Source organism: Plectrocnemia conspersa, unplaced genomic scaffold (assembly GCF_051122295.1).
Source record: "Plectrocnemia conspersa isolate PC_06_02 unplaced genomic scaffold, ASM5112229v1 ptg000003l, whole genome shotgun sequence".
Lineage (NCBI taxonomy): Eukaryota > Metazoa > Arthropoda > Insecta > Trichoptera > Polycentropodidae > Plectrocnemia > Plectrocnemia conspersa.
The window spans coordinates 2817094-2838326 of NW_028277167.1; the positions used below are offsets into that span (position 1 = coordinate 2817094).

The 21233-nt window shown below is 30.4% G+C and overlaps 3 protein-coding genes across 4 annotated transcripts in view; 1 reads left to right on the top strand and 2 right to left on the bottom strand.

Annotated features, from left to right (window-relative positions):
• Positions 1–1338: 1338 nt before the first annotated feature.
• Positions 1339–5033, bottom strand: LOC148236361 (general odorant-binding protein 56a-like). The gene is made up of 3 exons (XM_088183638.1): positions 4919–5033; positions 2013–2157; positions 1339–1957 (listed from the first exon to the last, which is right to left on the bottom strand). The coding sequence occupies exons 2-3, from the start codon at positions 2055–2057 to the stop codon at positions 1604–1606; spliced, it is 399 nt and encodes a 132-aa protein (XP_088039764.1). The 5' UTR covers positions 2058–2157; positions 4919–5033; the 3' UTR covers positions 1339–1603.
• The window catches only part of LOC148236362 (HEAT repeat-containing protein 5B), a 58017-nt gene continuing 41739 nt past the window's right edge, over positions 4956–21233 (top strand). Inside the window, exon 1 of one of the 2 annotated variants that reach the window (XM_088183634.1) lies at positions 4956–5086. Coding sequence is in view for 1 of the 2 variants with exons in the window: in XM_088183633.1 (XP_088039759.1) it covers positions 13438–13487 (50 nt within the window). In the remaining variant the exon portion in view is untranslated. Of the gene's footprint in view, positions 5087–13270; positions 13488–21233 lie in introns of those variants that run through there. The other variant, XM_088183633.1, reaches the window with a different exon arrangement.
• Positions 9044–10359, bottom strand: Rcd-1 (Required for cell differentiation 1). The gene has a single exon (XM_088183636.1). It carries the CDS (start codon positions 10291–10293, stop codon positions 9373–9375), a length of 921 nt encoding a protein of 306 aa, XP_088039762.1. The 5' UTR covers positions 10294–10359; the 3' UTR covers positions 9044–9372.

Genomic DNA, 21233 nt, shown 5'->3' on the forward strand with positions numbered 1-21233 from the left:
AAAACATTAAATAAATAATAATACTCTGATTATATATATTTTAACTTGTTTCAAATACCATCGATTTTGCATTTTATAATTATATTTATATAAAAGGTTATGCAAATAACATATATGAGAAGTAAATTATACAGTTTTAAGTATGTAATAAATAGAGTGCATGGTATATAAGTTTAGTTTAAATAAAACTTGTTAAATCAATTAAAAATAATATCAATATATTTGTTTTATAATGCCGATAAAAAATATTTAATTAAAGATGTTACTTCTTGTACATCTGTATATATTTTTTTATATCTATACCTGTGTATATGAATATCCACATTCTGTCCCTTGGAGGGTTTTATTACAAGGACACGTTAAACATATGGTTCTGCTTCAAGGTTGTATACAAAAAGTTTGTTGTTGTTATGTATTTTTTTTAATGAAATAATATTTTACTTTGAAAATATGTAAAAGTAATAATAATATTTTAAATAATCCTAGCTTTATTATAATTGCAATTTTATACAATTAAATATTTAACCATAAAAAATATAGAATAGCTTAAGTTTTTAGTTAATTCTTAAAGCTTTCAAATCTAGTTTGGTTACATATTATTATATTTAGTAATCATTTAAATGTTGATAATAAAATAATAGTAATAAAATACTTATTAATATAAACATAGATAATTTTTTATCTTTTCTTTGTATTCGAGAAGTAAAATATATTCTTGAATTAACAGTTATATATAATATATAACATAATATATTTCTATATTACCTAATAAATAATATCAATAATAGTAGAGATTCATTATAATATAAAATTCACAAAAATAAATAAACAGATTTAATCGAATATTTTTTGGCAATCATAAATAAAAATCTGTTCTTTTAAATTAAGTTTTAAGAAACGACAATAGATTTTTTTAGCCAAAACAAGCTTTATTATTTGGATTTCTGTTTAATTTTAATTTGTATTTGACTAAATCTAGCAAATTTCTATAATAATATATTTTTTCTAGATACGTTTCCTAAAAACATTTCGTATAACTAGAAGTCTATCTACGTATACATATATATTTATAAAGTAAAGGATCTGTGTATAAATATTTGCCTAAACATGAAAGTATTTATTAGTCGGTTTTAAACCATGTATAATTAATTGTATACAAAGAAATAAAAACAACAGCCAATGGATTTCAAAATAATAGCAAGTATGCGTGATTATGTTACTCTCAACACGCGGTAAAATATATGTGTATTATATTCATTTGTTTATTTGTATGTATATATGATTGTAAAATTTTATATGTGCCGATTTTGGAGCAGCAAAACAAAATTAACACTAAAGTATCCAAATATTCTTATATTTGTATTTTAGAAATATAAAAAAACATATGTATACAGTACAGTTCTATTTTAACCAATTATCAAATGATTATGCTTTTGATTACTTTCGGAAAAACAGACATTCTTTTTCAAAATTACAAAGGAGTGTTCTACAGTCATTATAGGTCCATTCCAAAATAAAATACTATGAAAATATTTTTTATATATTCCCATTGGTTTATTTCGTTTCTGTATAATCACTTCTATACATTTAAAATATATTCGAATCACAAAATCGGATGCTTAGGATTACTCTGTTGGTAGCATCTAATAAAATTCCAAGCCTTTTCTTCAGCTCCTTCTCCACCTATAGTTAGGCAAGCATCTATGATTTGTTCCACCATAGTCATGTCTTCAGACACTGGAATTTTGGCCAATGCGACATCCTTCTTAAACTCTCCATTTCTACTCATTAATTCAGACTTTACAAACATGCAAAGAGAAAACTTCTTCAGTTCACTGCTCTCATTAGAATAGTCTCCAGATGCAAGTTTAGCCAAAGTCGCTGTATCTACACCGGATTCGAGAAGACATTCTCCCTGGTGCCTCTTCAGCTTCTCCTTCTGCTCATCGGTTAAACTCTAGAAAAAGTACAAATTTAATCATTGAGCTAAGAAATATTTAAAAAATCCATACCCTCGTCAAGACGATCAAGCAAGCGAATAGCACCACCGACTTCATGATGATCTCAGATCTGCATTCAGTTCCTTTGGTCTCCTTTATATACTTCAAGAGTTGATTGGTCTTAGGGATCAACAGCCGAGTAAATTGTCTTGGGTTTCTGCTGATAAAATGATAGGGTAAATTGGTGCCATTATACAATCTGAGCTCCTTTATTGATTGTGATAAAGTGGCATTAAACATTCACCATTTAAGATTCATGTAAATTAATAAATAATAAAAAATGTTAGGATGCGTTTAACACATGGGTAAGTTGATTATGAACATTAAGCCCTGATGGTTACGGTTAACAAGATAAACGATAGGTTAAATTAAATGAATACTTCTTGTTGGTGTTGAGCGATTGAGAAAAATATTAGGAAATGCTCTCTTAAACAGTGTATGTATAATATTATAGTAGGAAACTTATATTTTGCTAGATTTATAGATTTTATGAATATCCTACTTATTTAACGGAATTTACTATCATAATCTCAGAGATAATGCTAAGCCATTAAGGATATAAAAAACCTTTTAAGTATAACTTATCACCAAACCATTAGCAAAGTCAAGGACAGTAAATGTAAAACAGCATTCAATTTTCCTAAATAAACACATTTTTGCATACAATATAGCGTTATTATATTTATATTATAATTTCCCATAAAGATTGGTTCATTTTCAAAACACGCAAGGTCCCATAGAAGCGTTGATTACTCTAATGTCTATAAATATTACAAGCTCGATTTAATTAATGAATATGTAATAAAATAGTATTGTTAAATATGTTGAAAGAATATAGTTGAGTAAAAAAATGTGGAAAGATCTTTGCGTTTTAATAGCAGAAGAAGAAAACATTAGAAACTCGTATTTATTTTCTTTGTATCATATTTTATTTAATTTGTAACTACCTATATCTTCTATGTTTAATATATTAAGAACGATTCCACTCGAGATAAAAATCGTATTAGTTTACTAGTTTAGTACAATTTATACAACCTCATAATATATAATAAGTTGATATTGAAAGTTAGTGTCAAGGTTTATTTACGTGAAGAAATAATTATTATATTATGAACGTTTATATATATGATTGTATTATTTATATGATATATAGTTTAATTTTAATTTATACGTCTCGTCGTTTTATGAGCAGCATCCTCTTGTTTGTATCGGTAAAGTTCAAAATAACAATGCAAACGATAAACAAGTCAAATTGACATTGATACGATTGTCACTCGTTCTTGATAAATGATACTCATACTATGAAAAAAAGTGATATAAAAATTCAATGTCAAGAGGACGAAAAGTATATACATGTATATATAAAACAAGTATTGTGACTTAATATGGATAAAAATAAATTGCTTGATAAATAATATCGCATAATTACAATAACAAAAAATATAATGTTGAGTAAGGTTATGACTTTTAACTCTTAACATTACCATGATTTTTTATGTATTTACTATAGATGCAAATGGATTTGTAGATTAAGAATTTAAAATAAAATGTATTATAAATTATTTATGATTATATTAAATATTTGCCATTTCTTTTAAAACAATATATGGGAAATGGCAAATATTTTTTATAATTTATTTAAAGTTACCATGTACCTGTGTCTCAATTATCCATTTGAGATGTATTTTGAAATTTTGAAATTAATAAAATTACTGAAATATCTATAAAATTCAAAGTCACAAAGCAACATATTTATTTTATATATTAATAATTTAAAATTAAGTGCATTCTATTGTATATTTCAATACACGTATAAAGTGACATCTTGTAGTATTATAGAAAATATTTTACTTACATACTTGAAAAATTAAAGTGAGGTAAATGATAAATTATGTTTATTTTAAAATGTTATTGAAATTCAAAATATATATATTTTTATTATCTAATTAACATAAATATGATTATTAAATATTATACAATATTATACACTCAGTTAAATGTTTTTTTTATAAAGATTGTATTATTCTCTAAAAAATATAATATTTTGGGTAAGACGGAAAACAATTTACATAGTGTTAATATAAACGCAACCGAAAATGAATAAAATATATATTTAAAACATATTACAAAATAAATACAAATTAAATATAATGTGACAGCTCAAAATTCTTTATAAAATAGATGCATTTTTTAAAATGTAAAATAAATAATTATAATGTAAAAAAATAATTATAAATATAACCAAATAAAGGATAAAAGATTTTATTAATTTATCACTTTGGGTCGTGTGTATAAGCTTACACAAAATAAACAAAGAACAATACTGACAAATTAGCATTTTTTTAAACTAGTGACAAAGTTGCCCAATGCAAGAAAATTTAATGGGAGAGTAACACAATTTCCCTTCGAGGTGTGCCGCAGGCGTTGAGGAATCCGCCTCTTGGTCGCAGAATACGACTACTGCAGTACATTAGAGGCTTAGAATATTTCTTGCTAGTTTAGTAATTGCCTGCCCCAAATGGACTCCACTAAGAAGTTCTATTTCTTAGTGGAATAGCCATTAAATTATTTGTGTTATTGTAAGTAGAATTCTGTCTATATTTGTGTCTTAAAGTGACATATTAATAAATAAGTTTTTGTATTATGGGGGCCTATTTATATTTATATATAGATAGGTATTATGGCCAAAACTTGGTAGCGTGACGATTTTTCTCTCGCCTGGCAGCCCTCGGCTCGTTGCCAGGCCCTAACCTATTGTATTGCGGTACTACCTATCATAGCCCATATTGAATATATTAAAGATGATTTTAAAAAATATTGAAATTTAAAATAATTATTCAATAAAATATTTATTAAAAAAAATTGTCTTACAATAAAAAAATATTCAAATTCAAAATTTATTATAAAAAATATATTACAGAAATAGTTATGGCCGAATTGCTCGGCACTCGGTAGCCGCGTATAAAAAAAGCAACTGTCAGACGTCAGTTCACGTCTGGGCTTTCGTTCCCAATCGCATGGCCGTCTGCTTTCAAATGTCAACCATCACATCCAAACGTCTAATCTGAAACAGCTTGATCTTTCCGGTAAGTTTTCTTTGATTGTTTTCAATTTATCGAGCCGCGTTTTCGCAACGTTGTGGTTTAATCAGTGCAATGCCTCATACCCACACCCACACCGTCTGGTGTGCATATAAATATGATACATCATGTAAAGATAAATATGAGATGCGACGTTATGTCTTTTGTTGCCTTATTGTGATTATTGACCCCATTAATCATTTTAACAAGTTTCAATTGTTGTGATTAAATATTAACGATTCATTTGATCGTTTTTTTTTAAATTAGTGAATCGATTATATGAAAAATTGATGATATCTTGTAAAATGAATACTTTGTTTTATATATCATGTATTGATTTTTTGCGATTTTTTTTATTGAATTGTGCTCTATTTCTATTTCAGAAATAAAGTACACTCATATCTTACTTTACTGCTTAAATACGTATCTAGAAAGTTGGTCGAAAAGTCCACACAGTATATTCCGATTTTATAGATATTTACTAATGTGCGGTGTAAACTTTATTAGGCGTATCAAAGTTTCGTGAATATTTAATATATTTTGTATATATGTATGTCTATTTCTAATATGTAGTGTCAATTACTAGATAATTTTAAATTCACGCAATTAGTAGTATTTATATACGTGTTTGTTTTCGCTGTAGTGTACGTCACGTAGTTTCCAATTCATATAGAATTCCTAGAGCTATGGTGACTTCCTAGCTGAACCTAGTCTGACGTGGAAGTGGAAAACGGCTATTATCTGTCTTTTATGGGTCATCTTGGTTGATACTTAACCGCTTAAGAACGGGTCACTCACATGTACGGGATTTTCGAACTTAGCATTATACCGGCGTCCGCACATGTGCTGGATTTTGCTTGGCGTTACACCAGGGTGTTGCATATGTACCTATTTTTCATATGACCTTTTTCAAGTTTTTTCCTTTACGTTTAATAATTTATTTTAGTAATATTTTGTCTTATTTCTCAGATTAAAACAATCCGGCAAAGATTAAATAATGTATTATGAATCATTATTTCGATTGAATTATTATATTATAAAAAAATGGGTGCGATTTAACAGGAAATTATTTAAATAAATACTTTGTTCCATAATACAAATTCTTTGTGCATTTATGTAAGGTATATTTTTGGATATTTTCTTCGGAAAGGGGTTATTCATGGGGTGTTCACGTTCTGACAAAACTCGCTCGCTCACATCTAATTTGTCCAATAGTAATGTACAAATAATTAGTTGTATGGAATAATTATCTTATATGACTGTTTAAATTGTCTAAAAAAAATAAATAAATCACTAATAAAAAAATTAAAAATATAAGATAAATAATAATTATTTAAACAATTTTTCGTCCATTTCTTAGTAGTTATAGATTTTTTTTATTCAAAAGCCCACATAAAATAAAACTTATTATCGGTGTTGGCAGAAGTCATTTTTATGAATTAAAAATAAATTATATATACTGTTGCATCCCTTCCGGCGAACAACCAATCACAGAGTATGAGACACCAGACTGAAATCAAAGTCAAATCAGTGACTTAAATTTTATTAATTATAATCTATTATTACAGCTTATAATTGATTTATGTTACTTTGCATGACCTATCTACTACTGGTCTATAATATTAGGTTATATAAGGACGGAATAGCAGTCCATAACGTCTCAGACTAGTAACTCTGTGGTTGCGGGTTTGAGGCCCGGCAGCGGCAATCGAATTTTTATTTATAAAAAATGCGCTTTTATAAAAAAAACAGCCCCAGCTTGCAGTGCCATATATTGTTTATAAATTACATTACACATAATAATTTATAATTATTAATATAGATGTCACCGATTCCCAGACTTTTAGTCTGGTGGTTAATACTTACTTGTAGGTATTCTGGTATTCATTATATCTGATTGTCTTACTCAGTTAGTACAGATTTATCCCGCTGTAACGCATTGGGCTTACGCCTGTGTGGTTGCAACATCAGTTTTAATAAAAAAAATAATATATGTTACAATGAATTTGTAGTATCAGTGAAGTTAAATTTTCACTAGTGTTTCAGTGAAATTACCTAACCTAAACGAATTAACCAAAACCAACTTGACCTAACGAAAGTTCTAAAACTAACCATATTTTTTGAATTTTCATTGAGTTAGATTTGGGTTTGGCTTAATTTATTTTTAATATTGTATTATTTTGTTGAATACTATGACGTCGCGATTCTGTGAATCTATGATCATGTGGAAATACATGTATCAGATCACCTGTTTGTGAACAAATACAGTTTCACTGATACTTAGCAGTGAAGATGTAAATAAATTGCTTGATACATTTTAACTGGTTAATTGAGTGAAAATATAACTTTAATTTTAATACACATTCACTGTAACATAACACATATATTTTATAATATAATAATTTTAGCCAAGTTTAAAACCATTAATAAAATATTAATTTTTACTATTGACTAATTTCATTATCTGGGCAATACACGATTCTGTGTGACTATGTGAATACTCGTGAACATAATAAGTTTACTTTTCTGTATATTAAATATAAATTGAATAAAGTGTACTTAAATATAGTATTTTTAATGATATAAAATTTGTCATTATAAATGCGATTTTAAGATAACACCATTGCTTTAATATCTATTATCGGCATTGATTTCCAAATCATATCTTAAACAAACATTTTGTGTTTAATCTATTGGCAATTTAAATGCGTTGTTACAAGTTTAATCGATTATGATTATCATTAGCATCCTACCCATTGAAAAATCAACAGAGTACGTAAAATTATTATTATTCCTTTTAATACCATAGAGACGATATATCTGCTTTTTTAAAATCGTCAAAAACACCCTGAGCCGATATATATCGGCTTTACAAAATTTATTATTTATTATCAAATAATTTTAAACATATTTTGAATATAAAATGCGATTTTATTTTAGAGAAGTAAAGATAAAAACGCAGTAAAAAAACGAACTCCATGGCCCAAACGATTCTGTTAGGCAGCTTTGTCGACCGGTGGCTTTGACCGAAAGCAGGTATAAGTTTACTCCCGCCCTTTTCTCCATCATGCAGGTAAATTATATGTAGTATTATTTCCGATAATGGCTGTAAAGCTTTGCAACGTTTTGAAAAGCCCAACATTTTTGTATTTATAGTAACTATTAGACTTAAAAAATCATGAAAAAAATAGATGCATTATTTTAGTTTGTTTCATTCTAATATTTTTAGGGTAGTTTGTCGTGAATTAGCTTCGGTAATGGTTCTCCAATGCCGCTCCTACTTAAAGTGACCATATTTTTCGCATTTTGGAATTATTATATTTTCTAACTTGTTGATAATAAATGATAATTTATAATAATAGTATTTACAAAAATAGTTATATTATCACCATGGAAAACAGTTTTAATAATGAAAGTTCTATGTTCAAATTTAATAATTGAGTTTAACTCCCCTTTCAGTTTTGATTTTATTGTGAAATTTCCAATACGTTTTAAAAATTTGGAGATTTATAAAATGTACAGAAGTGCACTCCCGCCTCTAAAAAAAGTTGGCCCCACTACACTACTGCTGGTCACCCATATAAGAGCACGCTTTCCTCTCTCTTGCACCCGTTACTTTATGTGTGAGCGAGCCATAGGGAGGATATCTCATCACATGATTCGTACTTACGTATTGCAAAAAATTGTACGAGTATTTTCTAGTAGCCCAGCTACACGTCCTCAATTTACCGTGCTATTGGTGGGTCTACTGTACTCGAGTGAAGTACATAATCTAAAATGATGAAATGAAACTAAAAAAATTTACCAGTCATACAAACAGTAAAAAAATCTAGTTTACCATTTAATTTGAGTGTTGATAATGCATATGAATTGAATTGCAGTGTACTTAAAAAATATTGTTTCTCGACGATATTACGAATACATTTGACATGCACGATTGAAGGGTTAATAATAGAAGTAAAATAATTGATTCTATCACATTTTTATTATTAAAATCAATCATATAGAGAACACTGCTCAAATATAAATAAACAATATTAGCTAGTTATACCATTATATAAACCGTCGTCAAAGGACGGTAGATACAAAAGTATAAAGTTCATCAATATTTTGTACCAACAATAATTTAACACCCAGTGTTGCATCGTTTGTAAGATAAATTAAACCTAAACACTTCTTATTACACGATAAAAATAAAATCGATGAATATATACACTGGTATCGAATGAACGGAAATATAAATGCATTCGTAACACTTTTACTTAATTACTATCAGTACGATGGAATATATTTTATTGCGCGGGGCTCACCGGCGGAGGCTGCGCTTCTAAGTTTTTGATGAGCTGCTCTAACCAATGCTTCGTGGATCTATCTTCTTCTAAGCAAGCGTTGAACGTGGCGTCTCGCAACTGATCGGGCAGGCATTGCCGCAGCGCCTCTCTAGCTCTAGGGTTGTCCGATAATCTGAGATAGCATCTGACTACGTGTTTCAATTGTCGCGCTGACGGTTCTTTGGCTAGCGATAAGACCATCTTACCTAAGATCATGGCGACGTGAGAGAAGCGATCGTACGTTTGGCATATGTAAGAGAGGCCGCTGTCGTCTAATAAGATTCGTTGCAAGATGAACGTCGCTACAGTCTTGGAGAGTTCGGAGCCGTTCTCCATGATGCGCAGGCATAGCGGTATGATCTCCGTGGTCAGCAAGAAGGTTATCACTTCTTGCTCGTCGGTCTTGACGAGAGCGCCGATCACGCCCAGGCTGGTGAGACGCAGGTATTCGAACGGACGCGTTTTGGAAACGGTGTTGAGGAACGGGTATAGGAATAGGGGTATGTGGGCTTGAAGAAATTGGGAGCGCGTTTCCGGGTGAGAGGCCACGCACTGGAGGAGGGCCAAAGCGTTGCACACTCTGTTGCTCTGGTGGGCGGTGAGCGTCGGCGGGATCATCGCCACGTATATGTTGGTTATTTCCTGCAGCAGGGCGGCTATGGTGCCGAACGAGTGCCACAAGAGCGTGGCCAACTCGGGGACGACCTCGCGCTTCTTGCTCAGCTCGTAGAGGGCGTTCTCGCGCGTCTCCGGGTTGCACAACTCCAGGATCCAGGTCTGGATCTTGTCGCGGTCCACGACCGACTTCATGCTGGCGGGACTCGGCTCTGCGCTCATCGTTTCGGCGCGGAAGCAAATCGACTCCCGTCGGACGGCGAACATCGAATGACAGAGCGCAGTTGGCAACACTGCGTTCGCTGTACGCAGAGCTGCCGACGCTATTGCGCATGCGCCGTTTCCGCGTTGGTTGACGTCTGTTTTGTTTGCATTTTGTTTACAACAAATTACATATATCATATGTAATTTGTAACAAGATTATCAATTTTCGGCGATTAAAAGCGATTTCAGTAGTGCCTCGGAGAAATTTTTTTTTTAGGAGGTTATTTTTGATTAATTGGCTTAGGTTAGGTTTGGATTTAAACACCATATAATCATTTTGCATCTGTCAAATTTACTTTTATTGATTTTTTAGAACAGCATATAATTTCACTGGCGCTTATCAGTTAAATTATATTTACACAAGTAAAAATATAAAACTACTGATAAAGTATTAGGATATGATTTTACTGAAACGCCGGTGAAAATATAACTTCACTGGTAAAGGTACTCTGGATGTTCCCATACGCTCCTTATTGTCGAGCATAGGCCCTTATCCACTGGCACATCACATTATTGCTGAATATTCGTTTGTACTATTTCGAATAAAATTTGAAAAAATCTTAGAATATATACCTCAATATATCCGAGTGATTAATGCCGCTGATAAATGTATGGTCTTTTATGCGCCTTTATTTTGTTTCGAAATACGAGACAATAAGACACTTCTTATCAACAAAAAAATGCTTTTACACCTTCGTAAAACATTTGTAAATATAATGTTTATCGGTTGTATTTACTATGACCGAAATTCGCAGAATTCGTTCGTTGAACGAAACAAAATGCTTGGAAAGGCCCACCCTTTATGGAGTGCATTGCAGTTTTTTTGTCAAGTTCGTGTTACGATTTTGTATTTGCTGCCTCAAGATCAGTTCAATAATTCGATCGCGGTTAATTTATTTCTATTTATTCAATTAATCTGCAAATCCGCACAAAACAAACACTGATACGGATTCTACATATATAAAATTCGTTCCAAATATTAGCTATTTTATATTCAATTAATTCGATAAAATCATATATTTAAAATGTTCCATCAATTTTGCTGAATTAATTCAATTGCAGCAGTGTCATTTTCTTGATCTCGTTCGATATCAGTTTATTCCTACGATCTGGGTGGTAACATTTTGACTAGAGAAACTTCCACTAAAGATCTTGGAATCACTTTTGAAAGCATGTAGAGGTTCTTTTTACACATACACGACGTCTGTGATAAATCTTACAAGATGCTCGGCTTTGTTATAAGGAACGCCTTTCCGTCAGTTATTCGCGTCCTCTATGCCACCTTAGTTCGTAGCATTCTTGAATCGGGATCTATAATTTGGAATCCCAGAATAACCAATTATTCTCTTTATTGGAAAGAATTCACACATTTGGTTATTATCCGTTCTTATATTCCAGCGCCTTTCTTTTATTAGCGTTGGGATACGATTCGCTGTGTTTTTGCAGAAAGTTGTATGTCGCTAAGCATTTCTTCAAATTACTGAAGGGTTCTGTCGACAACCCAGCTATTCTCGAGGAATTCCAGTTTTGAGTTCCAAAACATCTTTGAGAATCACGATCGCGTCCTCTTTTGATGCCGTTGAGGTTAGGACTTCCGCACTTACGTCTGTGGCCATCCGGCTGTGGATATACGAGGAGCTGCTATAGTTTGTATCATTTAATTTTGATATTTTATGATTTCTTGTTCGCTTCTTTATATGTATTGTATATATATTATTTTGTGTATTGAAATAATACAATTATTTTTTTCGACCATCGTGACGCATTGGGTAACCTGTTAGGTTACGTGGTTTTAATTTAATTTAAATAAATAAATAAATAAAAAATATATCTACATCTATTTTTTTAATCAATATTTATAAATCATATGTATTTCTTTTTTTGTAATTATAATTAAGATTACATTAAAAATATGTCTTATGCAAATTATTCATCACGATAAACATTCGTAAGATTAGGAACATCTAGGAAAACCTAATCTGTGAAAACTGATCTGAAAAGTAAAGTCTTTAAGGCATTAAAATTGATAGAATATGTATTATGAAATTCGTTTATAAAAAAACGATTGTAATAATGTTGTTCAATTTTATATACAATATAAAAATTGAATTTTATGAGATGTGTTGTTGCAGAGAACGGTATTTTTTTTATCACTTTCTCATCTCAAATTCTGAAATATTTTGTATCTCTTGACTTGTTCTGCAATTAAATGCGCGTTTTATTATTGTAGTGAAGTTTTTAAAATGTAAATGCTCCAGACTCTTGCCTTTACGTTTACGTAAAAGAAATTGCTTTATAATATAAATTTATAGATTTGGTATTATATTATATATTGTGTTTTTTTTTTATTAATTTTAGCTCATGGAAAAAATCCAATTTAAATAATTATTAAATATGTCATATTCAACCTGGTTAGAACTGAATCTATAGTTTCTAGTGCTTTTGTTAAAGTTTCAACCACAGACCTTGACCACTCCAGCCAACATCGCATCAACTTTTTGAACTATTGATTCACACTAGTTTGTGTGTATAAAAAAACGAAAGCTATAATTTTACATAAATAAGTTCCGAGAGGTGAACATTTATGTAGAAAGTAATGAACAGCAGTCTATACTTCCGCTATGTTTTCATGACTTCTGGTTTCATGCATATGCAATGCACATATAGACATATCTAAATATCCATTTATAAACACGGCATTGAAAATCGCACGCTTCAGCGAAAACTTCGATACCACAAGTGCTTTCTCAAAAATTAAATTTCCTCGTCATAAATACCCAATACCTTATCTCTTTGGGAAAAGATAATATTCACGTTTGATTGATTGAACTCTTCCGCGTCTTTTAACACCTTTCATCTTGTTATTATTCGGCGTAAAGTCGCGTCCGACCTTTCGAAGGCGTTCAGACACCGCCCGTCGGTGTTTTGGGTGTGAGGCGGCCAAAGCGAGGGGGCGCCAGTTTTCCCCGGCTCGCCGAGAGAACAGCACGCGTTCGCAAATTGCGGTTATAACATTCAATCAAAACCTCAATCGGTGTGATTCATCGTCGAGTCACTCGTGAAAATATAAAACAGTGATTCACGGATTGACTTGAATGACATTTTTATAATGTAGTTTATTTAAATAAATAAATAACAACACTAAACATGACTTCGTCTAAGTTGGAGCACATTTTGACGCCGGAGTCCGTCAGAAGGTTTGTGCTGCTTATAATTTTGTAGGATATTGCGTTTGAATTAAAAAGATACGGCGAATATTGCTATATATAGGATGAACCTTATTGTGGTGTCTGTATTGTTATTATTACCTCTCGTATACGAAGAATTGAGAGAGAGAGAGAGGGAGGTATAGATTCGAAGAAACTTTGAATTATGACAAAAAAAATATTAACGATTTTATCTTTTTTAGAGGTTTCAATTTACCCTTCTCTTTTATCTGAAAATTTAGATCAAGAAAGAGTTTTTTTATAACTAAAATATGTAGGCGGAATCTGAATGTAAAAAAAGATATTTAGATAATAAGTAATAATATATAAACATTATGTTTGTATGATTTAAGTATTAAAGAAAAATTTGTTTGATATTCAACAAGCAATGTGCCAAATAGTAATCCAAAATATTTGCAAGGTACGTTGGGATATGAATTTTTCGAGTCGCGTCGACGTGTATGTGCCTAAAAATATTATTTATTTTAAACATTGATACTGTCTTAACTTGCTTATAAAATTAGTAACGTTTTAAATATTTTACATCATTATACCATTCTAATAAATTTCTAGTTTTTTCCTCCTTTTATTAATCCTTTTTTTTATATTATGCATTGATGAAAAATACTCTCTAATTTATATATGAAAATTAATATACCACATCCATGTACTATAAGTACATCCACTTTAATTTCATTTTCACGCTAGTTATCTGAAATCTTTTTGCTTAGACATTATTGTATAAAAATAAAGTGGTTACATAATAAGCGAAATGAGGCTATTTCCTATAAATAAAATAAATCAATCAACTATACCTAAACTACAATATTCTATTTATATTTTTACATCATTACCTTTCTCTTTGGCACGCTTAATTTTTATTATTAATAACATTTATTTATGTTATTCAAGTTTTGGATTTAAAACTTGCTGCAATTTTTATTTTATCACTCACACTGTGCATTATAAATATTAATACTGGTCCTAATTAATACATTTTTCACTACCAAATCATTCAAGATTTATCCATGATTACAAATTTTTATTTAAAAAAATACACTATTGTTAACAAACTGGCCCCAGCTGCGGTGACATCTATTAGTTATAAATTATATTACATATAATAATTTATAATTATTAATATAGATGTCACCGATTCCCAGATTATATCTGATTGACTTACTCAGTTGGTACAGATTTACCCCGTTGTAACGCATTGGGCTTACGCCTGTCAGTTTACAAAGATTTAATAAAATAAAATAATAAGTATATATTTCTACTAGGGAAAATATAATTTAGTGAAATTATGTATTGTTGTAAAATGTCTATGAAACTTATTTTAATAGTTGTGAAACGTTCATTTGCTGTTCAAACCCAGCCTCTAAAACAAACTAAAGTTTTTGAACTTTTATAAGATATATTCGTTTAAGCTAGATTTGGAAATATATTTTTACTGGTACATTTTCACCGAAACATATACATATTTTTTTACGTGTATTATGTAGAAATAATCTATGTGTAAAATATATTAGTTGAAACGCCTGTGGCATTTTTGTGCTCAAAATTTGCTTAGTACATAAGTGAGATTTATTGTATACATCGCTGGGACAAATGTCTAAAGCGTTTTATAAGAACAGGCTTTTCATTTCAGAGTTTTCCATCTTCAAAAATCTAATTTGAGCATTGTTATCCGACAACAATGCCTGGTTTTTATTCGTATAGATTATTAAAGTGGTGCTTGTCATTCGATACTTTTTTAATTCTAAAAATAGAATTTGTGTAATGAAAGCACGTTTCAATTAATGGCAAACACGAAGGGTATTTCGTATCAATAATTTTCTTAAATTAAGTATTTTTATTATAAAAGATTTTGACACGCGATGTATTAAATAAGATTAAAAGGTTTTCCTATTAGTTTAATTTTCATTCTAAATTATATTAATTCATCTATACATTTATTTTGTATGAATATATATATACTATATATAATATGTTGTTATACCTTATAAAAATATATATCGTGTCCGGAAAGACAATAAGGCACAGGAAGTAACCCAAATGGATTCATTCGAAGACTTTGACAAACACGGACTTAAGCTATGTAATCACCGACATGAAAGGATGTGAAATTGTAGCAAAAAGGCGAAATGGTGCTGTGGCTCGAACTGTGATGGAAAGTCTTAAGGAGGATAATGTCAGGAGAGCACCACATCTAGGTCAGACAGAATGAAACGGTTAACACATTGGTGTTTCCTATTTTCTGCTATGCCTTTCAGAGGATGTGTATGTGTGTTTATGTAATACGAGGAAACGGAATGAAAGAAGATGTATGTGTACATCAGTTGGAAACGTAAAGAAGTATTGCATAGTTTCTAAACTTCTACTTAGTCGCTATTTTCATTAACTAGATAGCGCTTTATAATGACTTTAAGTTCTGCCTTGAAATGCGCCTTCTTTGAACATACTTATTTATTGAAGATTTAACCCTTCTAAAATATTTCCAGCATTCGATGTTCATTATTTTATGCAGAAGAGAGCATTTGCTCTTTTTTAAATATATTGTACAATGTGAATAATTTTTTGTGATTTATTACGGATATTGTTGATTATTTTTGATCATAAATTGTGCAATTTGTGTACTTGTCTGTGTCTCGTACAATTCTTAGCGTTATTGCCAAATGGAAAGCGGCTGCTTCCTCGGTCCTTTACGTTTCGGTTGATGATCTTGGCGTAGCTCCGCTTGGTGCGATTTTGAAAAAACCTTGTGTCTCAAGTTAGGAGTATCCAGTGGAAATTTCTAGATGGAAATATATTCGTAATGGAATTATCTGATGTATTTTATGTATGCGCTTTTTTATGTAGGAGATTTTCTTGCTCTGCCTAGTCTCAGTATTTGGACTAATTGAGATGTTTTGAGGATGAAATAAATTTATTATTATCTACTGTCTTTCTTATATAACAAGGTTTTTATGTAACGGTCGTAGTTTGAACAGCTGGAAATTCGGCAATGCTGTATTGAAAAACTTGTAATTCCAAATAACGATAGCATTTCTAAAGGCACATAACGGCCTATGTTTATGGTCCATGCGTTATCTCTTCTCAAAGCGACGGATATTTAATCCATTCTTATTTATAGCGCGTGCCTTGTGACTTAAGCTGCTTAAAGGTTTCCCAAGGTGGTGTCCTATTTTAACGAAGAAACCTATTATTTCTTAAACGGTTAAAACGCTTCATCACAAACCGAACTGATCTTTTGACTCCATTCAATTGTTAATAGAAGAGCGGTTCAATTAATGAACATGAAAATTCATATTTTGGTAATTTATGCTTATTTTATTAGTTGATTACTCGAAAATATTTAATAATATAGAAGATACGTTATTAACTACGTATATTTTTAATTTATCTATCTTTATGATTTAAGCTAAAAATAAATATATAAATAATTTAAACAAAGTATCTTTATCTTAACATTATACATGCCGCTGACTCTGTATAACTATCGTTATGAGCCGATGACGCAAATATGCGTCATTTATAAAACTAAGAAGTCATTCATGGCTCTTTTTATATAAAACTATTACATGTTTGTAAAATTTTATATTCGCGCTTGAGTTTGAATATGTGTGCAATGTATTGTGTCAAATACCTAAAACATATGTTTAAATTATTGGCCTGTATATATTTGATAACAATAAAAAACACGATCCTCATATTTTATTTTGAAAAAAATATTGTTTTTGATCGTTAAAGCTTAAAAATATCTGCCCCACTTTGTTATTAATAATTACATTTATTATAGAATCACTATAATGTTTCCTAATTGTTGAAATTCCAGATCCTTATTATTTCCATGTGCTATTAATTTAAGTGTAGTATAAACTAATATTTCCTTAATCACATAAATGAACGATTAGTTATGTTTTTATAACCCTTTAAGTAGTGAGTTAATAAATACACATTTTTAATTTGTTAGTATACACCTGGAAATAAGTTAATTTTACATATCCTTTGATAATTATTTATGTTTTTATTTATTTATAATTATAGAAAAAAAATACTGATTCACATCGTTTTTATTGCTTTGATTTATTTTACTCATTTTTTGTGTTAGTATGTTTTAATAATTTATTTTAACATTTTCTATTTATTTTACGTATTTTTTTATACGTTATTCGGCTTTTGTGGATTTCAGAGGCTCTCAATATTTTTTATAAAATAATATAAAATTATTTTTTTCTTCATCTCTATATTTTATTGATATTATTTTATACGAAAATAATTTACTTTAATCAAATTAAAAAAAAATGTTACATGAATATAATGTTTTATAATTATTATTAATTCAGTTACATACATATATAAATAACTGGGGTACCCCAAAACATTGAAAGATTGACCACCGTACATGTACGGCGATACCGCTCCTTTCTGTATTATTTATGGAAAAGTTGATAGAAACCTCATATTGACTATATTAACATTACTGAATGAAATTCAATATAATTATATTTAAACACAGATGATCTATCGAGTGAAATTTATCAATACAAATTGTTAGTTTTTATCAATCAAATCGTATTTTCGTTATATTATTTTATACTTACGCGGTTTAATGTCGTAAGTTCATATTCATAATCTTATTTTAGAACACGCGGTTATATTTAAATTAATAGCATCGATATATTTTATTTATTTACGGGATTATTTAGCTACCTATATATTATAGAATTATCTCGCAATTTGCTCTTGGCAATTAGGTAAATAGGTCACCAAAGCGCCCGACCATGTATCATTGCAAATTAGAATTTTCGACTTTGTTATTACCTAATCTATGGATGAAAGTTTTAATAGTAAAGTTGAACATTCATTATCGAAAGTCAAACATATCTTACTCGTTGTGTATTCGCTTCGGAATATAATCTTAAAGACAAATTTAAGCTTGAAGAAAGTGTCTTTAAACTATTTCTTATCTAAGTAGTCAGTATGGTTCTAATTAACACGACAATGCCAAGATAAACGTCTCTTGGCAGAAGCTAAAATGTTTTTAGATGAACCTTTTTTATTTTACACTCAAGACCCTCTTCCGCGATTTCCTTGTCAAGATTTTCTCGCCTCATTTCCCCACTGTCGTTTTAAGTCGTTTAAGCAAGTGCTCTCCACTTTATACCTTCCCAGCTCGTTAAGAGCCACATTTACATTTACATAATTAGATTTCGAAAGCAGCCCCCGCTACCTAGGTATATAATTTTTTATCCCAAAATTAATAATCCCACTCTCCGAGAGCAAATTTATTCGGAGCAACTGTTGCACCTGTATCGTAAACCACGCGAAGGGTTGAACCCCCGATATCGATTCTTCGGAACTTCTGCCGAGAGTGATTTAAGGGACTTTCATACTTGGGCCGTAAATAAAACACTATCCATCCCTCCTTCCGGTTTTATGAATGTCATGCGTGCGCTATACGTCGGGGTATGTCACATTTTCTTTATTGGATGGACGTCTAGGAGTCGTGATTGATTCGTGGATGGATCAAGGGTGGCTTCATAATCTCACCTAGCATTTTCTCATGGTTTGCTTATGTTGGAGTGTCGCTGTACTGGAAACGGAAACTGGCGAGACGTGTTCAGTCACAGGAACGATCCTTTTTGAATGTTAAATACTTTGGCTGTATTGTCTGTGTGTATCATCTGACGTATACTCGTATAACTTCCGGTTTTTAAAGTTGCGTTTCGATCCGTGTGCGTCAGTAATACGAATATCTAACTTATTTACGTCACGTTTCGTTTTAAACTATATTGAAGTAGAATAGAATTTTAATGCATATAATCTGGGTAGCGGTTTCCGGCTCACGTTATGTTGTCTATTAAATTTAATTAAATTTGAGAAAAAAGTTATCGCCAAGTTTATGTAGCGATCATTTAGAATTACGATTTTATTTCAACCAATTGGCACGCCCCTGGTGTTAAAACTGTATTGTAGTAAAGCATTTGTGTTCGATTCTTATGATAAATATTTTTAGGTGTGGTATTAATTTCGTTTTTCAATCAAAAAAATCCTTCCATGCGCCATCTATTGCCAAGTTCTGCTTCTAAAGTCTAATATGACACATGGTCACTGTTACGGTTCGACCAGTGCTTAGTTTATTGTCTATAAAACCATTAAAAAAATTTGGGTTTGAGACCGAAAGTTTAATTAATTATTTTAACTACCGGTTTATTTAATAAACATATATAAATTACCACATAAATAGTGAAATGTTGATGCCGCTATCAGGCGGTAGACAGGTGTTCTTAAATATCGGGTTGAATTCTTACACTTTTTTTTCGGCCTAATGGTGGTCTTGATTGATTTAGCATAGCCCCACTCGAAGCTTTCGTTTTCTTCAATTCTGTGTACGTTTCTGATGGAAATGATTTAGAACTGGAAGAAGTCCAACATCTCTTTAGTTCTCGACCGTCTTGCTAATCTCGTAAATTTGAAGAGGAAACAGACTATTTGTTATTGTCTAATAAAATTATTGTGTGACGTTTAAATGATAGTTCACAAATCGGATAGATTGGCAGTAATGTATTTGTGAGATAAATAACATAAGATAAAATCGGATATATCCAATTAAACTGTAATGTTTTCTTCTGATAAAAAAATATTTTCACAAAGAAATTGCGCACGATAAAATAACCACTACATTATTATAATGAATAGGTTACAATAAAATATAAGATACGCAATTCATTTGTGACTTATAGCCTTAATAAAGTAAATCCGGTGCTGCTTAACAAAAGTTCCACCACGCTGGTTCAGAATAACCCTACATAAAAAAATCTACCACCTTTTCCTGCTATATTAATGTATAGTTAACGTTATCGTGTAAATATTATTTCCTCAAATACTCAAATGTTTAAACGGATAAATTTTGTATGTGATGTTTTCCTGAAATATTTGAGATCAAATTAGTCTGCTTTTCAATTTTTGGCATTAAAGAACCATTGATTCCATATATTTTTTCATAAGGCATACGCCAACCTCATTACGGGCTTACTGACTCACCCCCTGTAAAATTTAATTCAGATTTTTTAAATACGCTTATTTTCGTTCTAGTATAATTTATGTATTTCCGCATTCTTATTTATCACTAATTAATTTAATATTAATGTAAAATTCATATAAAAGTAGCATTTAAAATCTCATAGGACGAAGGTCAGCCCTTTCCGGATACATTTTTCAGCAAAAATTTACATACATTATGCAATTTATGTAAAAACATAAATCACGGGATTATGCGGAAACACATATTAAACAAGAGATCAACAATTTTGCTACATCATGTACAATTATATAGGGTTGTCACCTAATATTTTGTATAATACATATTTTAATAGTTTGCCATAGGGTGTAAAACATATTTTTTATGAGTATTGCTTTGTTAGATCATTCAACATTTAATTTTAGGTGATATTTGCGCCCCTAAATGATTCGCAGGGATCATAGTTAAGGCTTTCAATACCGGTATTCAAGTCAATTATTAGACCTTAATACCGGTATTTAAAAAGGTTTTTAATGTCAGGATTGTGTTTTTGTTGATAATTCATTATTTCCTTACATGTAAAATATTATATAATATTAAATTTTTTTTTTAATAATTGTACTTAATTATGTAAGTCTGTGCAAGCACTCAAATATATACGTATTTTTTTCTAAAATCAGAATCGTTCAGTTGTATTGCTTATTTTTTTA